At 46.6% G+C, this 13,712-nt stretch overlaps 1 protein-coding gene across 6 annotated transcripts in view; it reads right to left on the reverse strand.

The window, feature by feature from the left end:
* Positions 1–13,712, reverse strand: part of Spata13 (spermatogenesis associated 13) — a 128,590-nt gene that overhangs the window by 23,352 nt on the left and 91,526 nt on the right. Inside the window, exon 1 of one of the 6 annotated variants that reach the window (XM_040740587.1) lies at positions 6,465–6,801. The exons of the other annotated variants lie outside the window; for them this stretch is intronic. Coding sequence (XP_040596521.1) covers positions 6,465–6,519 — 55 coding nt within the window. The 5' untranslated portion in view covers positions 6,520–6,801. Of the gene's footprint in view, positions 1–6,464; positions 6,802–13,712 lie in introns of those variants that run through there. 6 annotated transcript variants of the gene reach the window in all.

Here is a 13,712-nt window from a genome sequence, read left to right on the forward strand (position 1 = left end):
CCTTCCCTCTTTGCCCTCCACGACCTTAATGACAGCCATGCTCTTGTTCCTATAATCCCCAGAACTCTCAGTTCCCAGTCCCATGGGGGAGGCGTAGATGCTTCATCTCTGCATGCTCAGCACCTCATTTAACACCTGTACAGAAGACACACTGTACTTTCCAAACAGCCTGCAAACGGCCAGTGGAGAAGCAAGGTTCCAAGAAGTTACACAACTGAGTGACAATGTGCCAGGCCAGGCTAGGGTGGACTATGGCTAGAAAACCCTGCCGTTGGCCCTCATTTACAGTAATTCTTCACGCCCTCAATCTCTCTCCCCAGCCATGCTCTATCCTACTGCCACTGAACTCAAAATCCTGGTCTCATGGTTTCAAGAAAAGCTCCAGTGGTTTTGTTTTGTGTCTTTCTTTCTTTTTTTTTTCCCTGCAGCATCCAAGGCCTCCTTGAACTGACTTAATTCTACTTCAGCGGTGTGATTGGTGCCAGATATTTGCAGCAAATGATTTTCAGCTGAGCTGAACACTGCTAATGGGGAAGGAGCAACTGAAAAACCCCGGTGTGTTCCTGATGTTTGCCAAAGCCCACACCCACCTCTGTGCGCAACCTCTTTCCTGGGCCCTGTCCCTTCCTACCAGCTGAAATGCTTCAAATTCCTCTGCCATCAGTGGGAGTTAGTAAAGGTGACTTGTTAATTTACAGTAATTTTGTGTAATAAATAACTAACATAAATTCTCAAAATGTTCGTCAGCAAAACCAAAAGAAATAAAAAGGTTTGTTTGTTTTTTCTAGGTGCTTTGAGACAGTCTCACTATGAACATAGCCCAGCTGCCTCCTACCTTTCTCTCCCATGCTGCGATTACAGGCATATACCACCACCAACGGCTACTGTAAATTTTTTCCTTCTTATTATGATTTTTTAAACCCCAGCTTAACCCCTTTACAGCAGAGTTGAGTCGTGTTGTGCTCCATAGCTATACACGAACTCTTTCATCTTGCAAAACCGAAACCCTATACAAACACTAACTTCCTTTCCTTCTTCTCTCTCCTGCCCACTCCTTGACAACCACCTATTTCCTGTGTCTCTGTGATTATACTTGAGATAGTTTGTGTCCAGAACCATGAAGCATGAGCCTTGCTGTGACAAATATTTCACTCAGCATAACACACTCATGGTCTGTCGGTGTGGCCCGAGTCGGAACTCCCTTCTGTTTTAAGGCTGTATGTGCCTCCATTTCTGTTTTGCTTGTCTGCTTCCATGTGGATGGGCACACGGGGCGCTTGTACCTCTTGCCCACCGTGAGCAATGGCTGCCATCTGCACCATCGCTTTGCAGCCCTGCTTTCAGTTCTGTGGGTTCTGAACTCAATCAGGATAGTGCCGGCGTTGCTCGTTCTGCTGTAAGATTTTTGTGAGCTTCCATATTGTTTTCCAGGGTAACTACATCAGTTTATGTCCCCATCACCAACTCACAAGGGCACAGCTATCTATATCATTTTGTTGTTGTTGAAAAATGTAAGTGTGGAAAAAACAGTTTTTCTCCTTAGGACATTTGTAAGGAGAAACCAGGTACCTATGGTCATGGGTACGTGGGAAGATTCAGAGGATAAAAGAAGGAACAGGTGGGTCCTTGCTCTCTTGGATCCTGACCGCGGTTCAGAGACCATAGAATGCTTCCCAGCTTCCTCTGTAAGTGATTTCTCTCTTTAATAAAGTATCCTAAATCCCTTCTTTTCCCAGTGCATTGTTTCCTTATCAGACATTCTTTTGTTATTATTATTAAAATAGAGTTACATCACTTCCCACTCTCTCTAGTCCTTCCTATGGCCCCCCAGCTCCCCTCAAATTCATGGCCTTATTCTTTAACTATTAGTACATATATACATATATACACACTCACAAATATATAAATACAGCTAATTCTCTCAGTAAAATAATTCTGTAAACATGGAGAAAAGACTGCTCAAATCCAAAGGTACTTTAAGACCCCCAGACTCGTAGGTCTCATCCACCACAAGAGTGGATGAGTTATATTTCTAAGTACTTGATAATTAAAGTTTTAGTCTAATTCTGGATGGCCTCCTTTTATTTTCCTTTTTTGCACTACCAGGGATTGAACTCAGGGTCTTGAGCATCTAAGAGTCCCTCATCTTTTAACAGATCTGTGTGCATAAGACAATTCTGGAAGAACAATTATCAAGAGCCTACCTGTCCCAGATACAGAAGATAGTGGGTTCACAACACTCTGGTTGGACCCACCTGGAGTACCATTTATATGTTCAATTGCCCTGTCCCTTACACAGTAGCCTTTTGAAGTTTGTTTCAGAAGACACCTTCTTGGATGAGAGAACAACTCTGTAGTGGACATCTGAGACACCTCCAGACAGACACACCCCCAGGAATGGGTGCAGGAGGCTGGGTCAGAACCTAGGATCACAAGGCTACTGGTAACAGGACTGTTATGAACACAATCACAAGGGGTGTAAGTTTCTTAAAAGCCAACAAAATGCTGGGCGGTGGTGGCTCACACCTTTAATCCCAGCACCCGGGAGGAGGATCTCTGTGAGTTTGAGGCCAGCCTGAACTCACACAGTTCTGGGACAGGTTCCAAAGCTACACAGAGAAACCCTGTGTGGAAAAACAAACAAACAAAAAAAGTCAACAAGGAACAGCAGCTATGCTCCTCATGAGACCAGCAGGCCATCCTGCTGAACTCCGACTTTTATGCTTCTGACAGATCGTCTGATGCTAAAGGGGACTTCTGATGAGAATGACGTCATCATCAGCACTGGAGCCATGTTTCAGTCCCCTTCCTGGCTGTACTCTGGGGAACAAACCCATCCACAGTGCCTGGCATGGCTTTCTTCTTGGGACAAACAAGTCTCTTTCTCGCTGGCTTATTGTTGCACAAGGTGGCAGGGTTTAAAAGCACTGGACTGCCTAGTCCCAAGAGCTTGGTCTGGGACCCAGTGAGGCCATCTTGGGAAAGCCATGATCTTTGAGCATGTGTTTTCTCATGTGTAACTGAGAAAAACACGCCTGATGCGCACTGTCTGAGGCGGGTGTGGAGGTGAGAAGTACCAGGCCTTTCAGCCAGTCTTCAAGGCTGAGCCTGGGGGTGGCGCAGCCCGTCACCCACAGACCTGCTAATGCACAGTGCCCTTTCCCAGCCAGCCGGTTCCCGGTGGGGATTTCCCCACGGCTTTGTTTGGGGGAAATTCCCGCACTTAGAATAGTCTGTTAAAAACATACATTTCAGAAAACCTCCTGCTGCTCACTCCACTTCCTCCAGGCTGAGATAAGCTATTCCAGCTTCCCCCCTCAAAAGCGGAAATGGCCTCACAGGCAGACAGCTGTGGTTAGGGCTCAGAGGCTGGTCTCAGTCCCTCCTCCCAGAGAGCCACCCTCAGGCCACCTCCATACCCACAGAGGCAGTGTCCACAGAACTGCTGGCAGGCGTACCTGATCCGCTCTTCTTCAGGGGTCCTCCAAAACCCAGGGACGTGGCTCCCTGCCACATGCTTAGAGAGATAGAAATCCCACCTTATTCTCTGGCCATTTGAACCAGGACTGAGCTGGGAGGTGAGAATTTTGTTTCCAAAAGCCCTCAAATGGCTTTGATGCCTGACAAAATGGAGAGGCGGTGGGCATTCAGGCTAACCTCACACCACAGCGCACCCGTGGACCTGCTCTGAAGTGTGTGTCTGTGCCACTCCCCCCCCAACACACACACCACAGGCTGCAGAGCAATGAAAAGCACTGCTGCTCTGGAATGCTCCAGTGTTCCTGCTCTGATGGGAGAAACTGTTTTGCTCCTTCCCACCCAAGAGCAACCTTCCCTCCCCAAACAGCTCAGAGTTCTGAATGGTTCTTTGACGCTCAACTGTCTCTTCTTAGTCCCCCGGTTTTCTAGCTGCCTGTCTCTCACCTATGCTTTGATCCCCCACAACAGTCACCCCTTACCTATTCCAGGAGCACTTCTGGCTCACCTCTTTCCAAATACCTCCCACACGTACACAACTGTCTTATGTATCATCTCATACCAGTATTTCTGTTCTATTTCAGTTAGTTATGTCCACGACTATGTCCCACAGACCTTAAGGACAGGAACTCATTCGTGAACCGCTGCTGCAGGCTGAACCAAATAAAGCATGAGACAGCTTTCACACTCAAATATAAACTATTGCTATCATGTCCTGCTGCCTTGAAAGCCATTCTACAAAAATAGTTATCTGTGCTTTTCTGGAACATACAGACCAACAATAAGATCCAAACAGACCCTAGTCACCCTTGCTGATAACCTTTCATAACGACTAAGGATTTTCCAAAAACAGTTCTCCCCATTCTGTGCTCACCAGCATGCTACATGTTTCTGGCTGTCCAGAGCTGATAGGAGAAGGTCACATCACGACTGAGTCTAACCATTCCAAACTTCTAGAAGTGGAAGTGGATTCATTTTTCTGCAGATGACTTGGTAAGTCTTCAATTTGACCAAGTAAGCTACCAATGAATATTCCCCGACCCCACTGTAATCAGCTTGCTTGGAGTTTTGTCATCCAAACTCTGGATCACCATACTCATCTGTAAAGTGACAGAATGGCATCTCTGCGCCCCGTAACAAGTCTCAGTTTTACCTACGGCATGCCCTGGAGTGTCTGCTGCACCCTCAGCCAGCTGTCCCATCTCTGTGGGTCCCTGGTTTTGATGGTGGCTGTACACATCCATCCTTGCTGACTGACACCTGAGGGGTTATCCCTCCTGGATTCCATCTGCCACAGACAAGGTCCAACTGCCACCTTGCTGGTTGGAGAAATCTATCAGGGAAGCCAGGTTGTATCTAGCATGGTATTCACCACCTAACAAATGTCCTGAATTATTATCAGCACCACTCATTTATCTAGGAGGCCATGGCTCAAGATCAACTAGCTGTGTTGATATGCCACGCCTATAATCCCAGCACTCAGGTTGGTTCGGTAGGATAATCCTGAGTTCAGGAACAGACTGGGCGGACTAAGAGATCCCACCTTAAGTAAGAAACACCACCTTAAAAGACCAGAAACTAACAAAATAAAATTAAAAACTGAAAATAAAAAAAAAACCAGGGGTCACACCAAATGGCAGGAGCATTCACCAGCTGACCCTAGGGTCCACTCCCCTCTCCTGCCCTCTCAAGAGTGCCCTGTGCAGCAACCTATCAATGGGGACTCCAGTTATTTTGGACAACTATTATTCCGGGGTAATCACACTACTTGTGATGATTTTACTTGTGCTCACGCACAGCATGCCAAGACTTTGAGACCATTCTTGGGCGCTCATGACTTGAGTGAAGTCACAGAGTAGGGAAGTAAAGCAGGCTGGCTGAGAGCTGCCCCTCCACAGTGGCACAGCAGAGGAGTTGGTGGCTGACCTTCTACAACTAGGCTGGTCACAGGGGCTGAGTACCCAGCCATTCATTCCCCACGGACAAGCCTCCATGGAAGATTCTGGAGTACTCTGCATCTCTGGTAACACGGGGAGAACACTCCTCCTGACAGGCAAACCAAGGTGGAGGGGGCTGCAGGAAGGTCCTCAGGGATCCCTCTTAGTCTCCCAACCCCTCTCTCCTGGCTTTACTCTGCCGTGCCATGTCTGATGACAACATGACTGAGCCTGTCACTCACACCGGTCTTGTGAGATAATCTGCCAGAGACAGATGCTATAACCACAGCCCTGCTATCACAGCTATCTCAGCTGTGAAGAAGAGAGGGGAAGGAAGCACCAACTACAAACGGCCTCACTGCTGGCGGGGCCTGCCTTCAGGCTGTCAACTACAGTTCCCATTCATCTCAGCACACGTTTCTGGGATCTATTTAAGGCAAGACCAAAGACAAGCTCTGTTTTTAGAGTATCCCACTGCAGTTGGGGAGAAGCCTTCCTGTGGACACCCCCCACCATTTCCCCAGGAATGCATAGATTATAATTTATAACTTCCTAGAGTAACATTTCTTTCACATTTAAATACTCTAGCCTGACTGCTGATTAACAAAACAAAACATTAGCAACTAAGCACAATGCACACACTGAACCAGGGCAGACTACTTTCAGAACATATCTAAAGCCAATTCTCGGCTTTGGGCCTTACCTCACCCCCCAGTGCAGGAGGGAGCACTTACATATCTCTACGCACAGGCACACAGGTATCCCCACTCAAAAGAAAGAAATTTCACGCAGCACAAACAAAACTATTACAACTGCATAGCAAACCCCAGATCCCACCACTGGCAAAAGGGGGTCCACACTTGACTCTTGCCACTTCATCTCTATGCTTACTCTATCATAGGCAAGATCAATTTCTCTCCTGGGAGGAAGGAGATTTTCTCTTTCCTTCCAGGCACACTCATACCAGATTAGAGAGGAGGGGGAGAGGAAGAGTGAGCAGTTCAGAGAGTGGAGTCAACAACACTGCCCGCAGGAGACCCGCACACATACCCATGTGAAGGCTCTCCAGACTCCAAAATCTTGCTATTTCTCCTCTGGCTACCATCCTTCTGTTTAAACACACACAGCAGGTTGAGGGTGTGACCCAGGAAGCGGGTCCTCAGCTCATCGTGGAGGGTGGCGGTCAGGCTGGCAGCTGCAGGAACTCTTGAGTGCTGTGCGCTCTGCTGGCCAGCGCTGCCCAGAAACTAACAGCCTGCTGCCAGTGACTCAGGCTTAGTCGCTCCAGCGACATCAGCACGCGCTGACTTTTGGGAGGAAATTCTAAATGAAGCAGAGTGAGCGGCTGCCTTCAGCGATCGAAAAGCGCAGCTTTTAACTCCCACCCCCAGGGCTGCTCTAGCCTGGCAGAGCACTGTCCCAGAGCTGTTTGTCTCAGAGAGAAAAGCTCAGAGGTCACTGGGTTTGAAAACGGAGTTAGAATTTCACAGCATGGAATGCCAAAAATTTGAGTTATGATGCCACATAATACTAACTGTAATTTATGGAATCACTGAAGAAGGGGCTTTTGTTTAAAAGATGTCTGTGTAAAAATTGCAAACAGACAAAAAGATAAGACACATAATAAGTATGTGCATGCTTTACTCCAGGAAAGTAACACTTTTATCTGCCCCTATATAAAATATGGGCTTTGTTCTAAAGGAGGTTCCATTAAATAACAGTGTGAGTTATTTTTAATTCCGCCATGCTTTTCTGTATTTCCCAAATAATGGGAAATTAGCAGGTTGGTCTTTTGTATTTCGACACAGCTGTCAACTGTGCGTTTCCTTCGTTTCTTCTGGACAGGAAGTCACTGCCTTTTAAACTTTATGAACAATGAGTTGATGTATGCAAAATAGTGGTCGAATGACCATCCTCAACATGTGGGTTATAACAAGTGATAAAGGCAATTAGTAAAATTCAGTGGTGAGCTTGTGTTCAAAACCAAAGGGAGGTCACCTCCCCGCTGCTCTTTTGTCTCTAGACCAGAGCAGGTTTCCACATGCAGAAGGCACTCACTCAGCATCCTCCCTGGCTGTCTGAAAGATTTTGCCAAGGCCTGGAGCAGCTGGGGTACTGTACTGGGAACTCAGCTGTCCTGAGCCACTACCTGAGGATCCCAGTAACGTCCAGTTTCCTGGGAAATCACACCATCAAGGTAGGTCAGGTGGTCCATGTCTACAAACCTTGCACCCTGAAGAAATGCAAGTCCAGGCTAGCCTGCCATATGTGGTAGTGAGACCTTGCCTCAAAACAAATCAATCCAACAGTACCAAAGCTTGGAATATAGCTCAAAGCCCAGTGGGACTTACCAATGTAAGGCTATGGGTTTAATTACCAGCAACACACACACACACACACACACACACACACACACACACACACACACACACACAGAGAGAGAGAGAGACAGACAGACAGACAGACAGACAGTCAGAGAATGTGGTGGCTCACACCTGTATTTGGTAGGCTGAGGCAAGACTGATGTGAATTATAGGCCAGTCTGTGCTACAGATAAAAACACTGTCTCTAAATTTTGATTTATTAAAAACTAGACAAGAAGCCGGGTGTTGGTGGCACACGCCTTTAATTCCAGTACTCAGGAGGCAGAGGCAGAGGCAGGCGGATCTCTATGAGCTTGAAGCCAGCCTGGTCCACAGAGCGAGTTTCAGGACAGTCTCCAAAACAATATAGAGAAACCCTGTCTCAAAAAAGAGAAAGAAAGAAAGAAAGGAAGGAAGAAAGAAAGAAAAAAAAGAAAGGAAAAGAAACTAGACAGGGGGCTGATGACATGGTTCAGTGGTCAGAAGAACTGACTGCTTCCTCTGGAAACCAGATATAATTCCCAGCACCTACATGGTAGCTCACAACCAGGTCCAGGACATCTGATGTTCTTTTACTTCCATGGGTACCAAGGACACATGTGCTCAACATACATATGTGCAAGCAGAATACCCACACATTAAAGCAAAACAAAATAAACTATCTAAAATAAGGTGAAACAGACATAAACCAAGTCAGTTTCAAATCTTCCTTTAAAAAGATGATTTAGAATGGAAAGGAGCAGGGCTCAGTGATGGAGAGCTTGCTTAGCATGCCTGAAGCCTGGGGTTTGGGAGCAAGCTTCAGAGCAAACAATGAGAGCCAGTCTCAAAAATAAAATGTAGAGAATTCAAGGAAGACACCCACTGTTGGTCTCTGGCCTCCATACATGCACACACACATGTTCAGGTGTGCACATGCTGAGGGGGGAAGTATCATAGAACTAACTGATTTGACTTTTAGGCTTTAAAAAACGTTCAGAGATCACAGTCTACATTTGCCAACACTCCAACAAAACCTTAAGCACAGTGAACAGTAAAGTCTTGTCCTTCCACATTAAGCTACTCCTTTGGATAATTACGATAGCAGGCAACACAAAGTCAGGAAATAACTCATAGAAATGGAGTCACAAATCACATATTGATAGCAAATACTTAGAAGTCAGGAGAAAGTAAGGCAGGCATGGTGGCACAGGCTTGGGTCAGTTTGGATGAGAATTGTCTCCCACAGGCTTGGGCATTTGAACATGTGGTCACCAGCTGCTGTACTGTTTGTGGAGGTTTAGGTGGTACAGCCCTGATTAACGGAAGTATGTCACTGGAGGCAGGCTTTGAGAGTATGAACTCTAACCTGTTTCCAGTTTGCTCTCTGTGCTTCGTGTCTGTGTCTGAAGATGTGGTATCTAGGCTTCCTACCCCTGCTGGCATGCCTTGTCCTTGCCGCCATGCCTCCCCACCATGATGGACTCTTAACCCTCTGATGGAGTAAGCCAAAATAAACTTCCTTCTAAGTTGCCTTGCCCGTGCTATCTTATCACAGTAACAGAAAGTAGCTAATAAAGAAACTGGTACCAGAAAGTGCTGGGCTGCCGATGTGAAGAAGCAGACCATGCTATTTTCTGGAAGAATATGGGAGATTTTTGGACTAAAAAAAGTAGTTGAAGGCTGTAAGCAGTGCTAGCAGGCTGTTCAGCAGGAGCCTGTAAGATAGCAGCGCTGAGAGCACTGTGGAGGATGGAGGCCCAGTTCAAGAGGGTTCAGAGGGGGAAAATACTAGCGACTGGGCTAGAGGTTGCTCATATGGTACTTGACAGAGAATCTGGCTGTGGGCAAGCCTTTAATCCCAGCACTCACTCAGGGAGGCAGAGGCGGGTGGATTTCTGAGTTCAAGGTCAGCCTAGTCTACAGAGTGAGTTCCAGGACAGCAGGGCTACACAGAGAAAACCTGGCTCAGGGGAAAAAAAAAGAAAGGCATTGATTCTCCTCCAGTTTTAGAGAGCCATTGAAGACAGGCCTCAGCATGAAGGCCCTAGAGGCTGGGAAGTTCACTCCAGATGTTGCAGCCAGAGCTGCAAGACATTTGCGGGGGAGAGCTGCTCATGGGGAGTGAAACTAGCCAGAGAAAGGAGAGAGATTGTAGGGAGCAGAGCTGGAGGGGCGGAGCCATCTAAACCCCTTGACACCGGACTTGGAGATACATGATTTGGTATTTCAGTCTTGCTATGGTCCAGTCTTTGTCCGCTATGTCCCCATTCCTCATTTTTGGAAGGAATTCTGTGGCATTCATTATATGTTGGAGTATGTAATTTGCTTTTTTGATCTTACTGGAGTGTATATTTAAGAGATGGCTTCAGTCTCAGGAGAGATTTGGACTTTTAAAAGCAACGAGATTGTGAAAGACTATGGGGATTTTGAAGCTGGACTAAATGCATTTTGCATTTTATGATCATGGGGCGAGACAGTGGTTAGTGGGGACATGGTGGTTAGAATTAGAACTGTCTCCCATTTGAACACTTGATCCCAGTTGGTGGTGCTACTTAGGGAGGTTTGGGTGGTACAGCCCTGCTGGATTAAGTATGTCACTGGGTGGAGGGCTCTGACAGTATATAGTCTCATCTATTTTCAGTTCACTCTCTGCTTCGTGTTTGAAGATGGGGTCTCTTGGCTTCCTGCTCCTGCTTCCATGCCTACCTCTCATCACGGGCTCTTATTCCCCTGGAACTGTCAGCCCCAATAAACTCTTCTTTCTGTAAATTGCCTTTATCACAAAACAGGACAGTAATTTATACAGTCCTTTAACCACAATAGCCAGGAGGCAGAGGCAAGAGGGTTGGAAGTTTAAGGCCAACTAGGTCAACCTAATGGGGCCCTATCTCAAAATAAGAAAACTAAGAGAGCTGAGAAGCCAGTGCTCTCCAAAGAGAAGTGCCTCTCTGCACTCAAAGCCAGTGCACTCTGTCAAGGTCATGTGGACTTGAACACATCACGACACAGGAAATTTGTCCTGCACGACTTAAATGAAGGCTCCTACCATTTCCCTCCCTTTCATATTCCACTTGCTCTCAGACTTGCCCCCAGACCCTCTCCACAGACATCAAGTAGCACTCAGACTGATGCAGAAACAAACACAGAACTGTTGTTAAAAGATGTTGTCTCAGATGGAGAGGTGGTTCAGTAGTCTATCAAGCCTGAATTTGATTTTCAGGACTCATACAGTGAAAGAAAACTCTATAGGCTGTCCACTGCCTTCTGTGCACTCTGTGGCACGTGCGTGGATATATGTGTGGGCACACACAAATGACTAAATGCGATTTTTAAAACAGGAAGGAGTGGCAAGGTAGTTTGGCAGGTAAGAGTGCTTGTTGCCAACCAGACGACCTAAATTCCATCCCTGGGAGCCACACGGTAGAAGGAGAGAACGGACTCCTCCAAGCTGTCCTCTGACCTCCACACACCTGGGGTGGGTTCTCTGCTGAAACTTGGGAATTAAGACACAGGGACTTCTGAGGTTTTCCTTTCTGATTCTACTTTGCAAAGACTGGAAGAAACACAAGTCATAAAACAGAGATTGCATTCACTGCTAGAAGATGGAAAGCTATGAGAATTCGGCAAAGTATTAAATGCCGGGGTAAACATGGTGGTGTGTGCTACTAATCAGCACTGGGGAGGCTGAGGCTGGAGGATTAAGAGTTCAAGGCCAGTCTGGGCTACATACATAACAAGACCCTGTACCTTATGAAAACAATAATAATGAAAATTTTTTCTATCGTGTTTTTCTGAAACAGAGACAGAACACTCTGTTCCTGTTTAAACCCCTTGATTATAGGCAATGATAAGCCACGGAATACCAGCTAGAGAGTGGCTATTGGAGCTCAAGTAATCTCGGCCTGGAGGCAGCAAGCTTCCGGCAGTTATGGCCTGTTCCTAATCCTTTCTTTGAAAGGGAGCACGATTTCTGGATTCCTTGGCCTCTGTGGAATCCACACTATCTCACAGCAGGGCTAGGGACAGCATTCTACTGTCCAGGGTTAGCAGCCAGCAAAACACTAACAGCAAGGACGTGCCTACAGATAAGTAAATGGATTTATCCTCTTTTGCAAACTAGTACAGCCAATACCATAATCCCTCGGTATGCAGTATAACAGAGACAGAACGGGATGATGGGGCAGGACACATGACCTCTACATCTGACAAAACAGGGGTCACTGCAGCCTTAATAAACTTTCCTTACAGCCCAGTTACTGTCACCCTCTTTAGGTGCTAAGCAACTGAGATGGGACCTCATATTTCTGTTTTTATTCCCCTTCAGACAGGGTTTCACTCCAAGCCTGGGCTAGCTTTTAATTTTTGGCAGTTCTCCTGCCTCAGTGTTCCAAGGTTGGGATTATGAGTGTGAACCCTCATGTCCAGCTTCAACTCTTCATTAAAAAAAAAAAAAGTTTGAAAAACAGTATGAAGAAAATGTAAGAGCGGCTGGGCATGCTGCAACCCCAGCAGGGTGGGCATGGGGGGGATGGGAGAAAGAAACAGGAGGGCAACTTCAAGGCCATCCTGGGCTACACAGTGAGATTTTGACTCAAAATAGCAAAGGGGTTGGCAAGATGGCTCATGGGAAAGTCTCCTGCTACAAGGCCTGATGGCTCATGGGGAAAATCTCCTGCTACAAGGCCTGACTACCTGAGTTTGAACCCTGGGACCCCTGTGGTAGAAGGAGAGATCCAAACCCTACAAATTCTCCTCTTACACAAATACTGCATCACTCGAGTGAATACTCACTATATAAAAAATAAAGCTTTGATTGCAAAGGGATCAAGACCACGATGGTGAAACCCACAAAGACAGCTGACCGGATAAGGGGGGAGCTCTTAAATCCCAGACTGATGGCTGAGAGGCCAACAGGGGACTGATCCAGACTTCATGAATGTAGTGCCAGTGAGGAGGCCACAGAAATCATTGGGACCTTGGGCAGTAGATCAGTGTTTACCATGGTTTATGAATGAGCTTTGGGAGCCCATTCCACATGGAGAATGCTCTCTCAGACTGGACACATGGGGAAGGGCCTAGGTGCTGCCCTGGATGAAATGACAGACTTTAGAGAGCCCCCAAGGAGGGCCTCACCCTCCCTGGGGAATGATGTGGGGATTGGGTGGGGGGCTGGGAGGGCTGGTGGAGGGACGGAGGAGGGGTGGGAGAGGGAGCTGGGATCCACATGTGAGGCATTCATGTTCCTAATTTAAATAAAAACATATATTGAGGAAAAAAAAATAAAACTCTCCAAAAAAATTGGTGGCACACGCCTTTAATCCCAGCACTTGGGAGGAAGAGGCAGGCGTTTCTCTGTAAATTCAAGGCCAGACTGGTTTACAGAGTGAGTGCCAGGATAGGCTCCAAAGCTATATAGAGAAACCCTGTCTCGAAAAACCAATAAAATAAAATAAAATAAATAAGTCAAGAAACAAAAGCAGATATACCCCAAATAAAGATCAAACCAAAAGAATTTTGGGGGAATGGGAGAGTGGAGACCATGCTAGGCAAGCATTTTCCAGCCCAGGTTGGTCTCAAATTCACACTCTTCTGCATACAGAGACTGCAGACATGTACCATAATACCCTGCCAAAAGCTGTACTTGAAAGAGTCACAAAGGTGTCCCACACTTACCTGCCCACACACAGTCTTGAGGAATGAACACTGCCTTTCTCTTTGCCCTTCTTCCTAATAAAATGCTGAGTGGAGTCTCAGGGTAATAAATTTTTAGGTACTCCATGGGTAATTATGTGGTGACTCAAGTTTTGGATCATAAGAATCAATGGGAAGATTCAGTAAAGGTCTCCTCCCTAGCAACCTGAGTGTATGTAATTTAAGTTAGCTTAAACTGTATCTGGGTGTCCTAGACAGAACTCTAAGTCACTCAGTAGAGAGGGTGGCTTGTCCAGAATGG

The sequence above is a fragment of the Mesocricetus auratus genome, unplaced genomic scaffold (genome assembly GCF_017639785.1).
Source record: "Mesocricetus auratus isolate SY011 unplaced genomic scaffold, BCM_Maur_2.0 Super-Scaffold_100707, whole genome shotgun sequence".
NCBI lineage: Eukaryota > Metazoa > Chordata > Mammalia > Rodentia > Cricetidae > Mesocricetus > Mesocricetus auratus.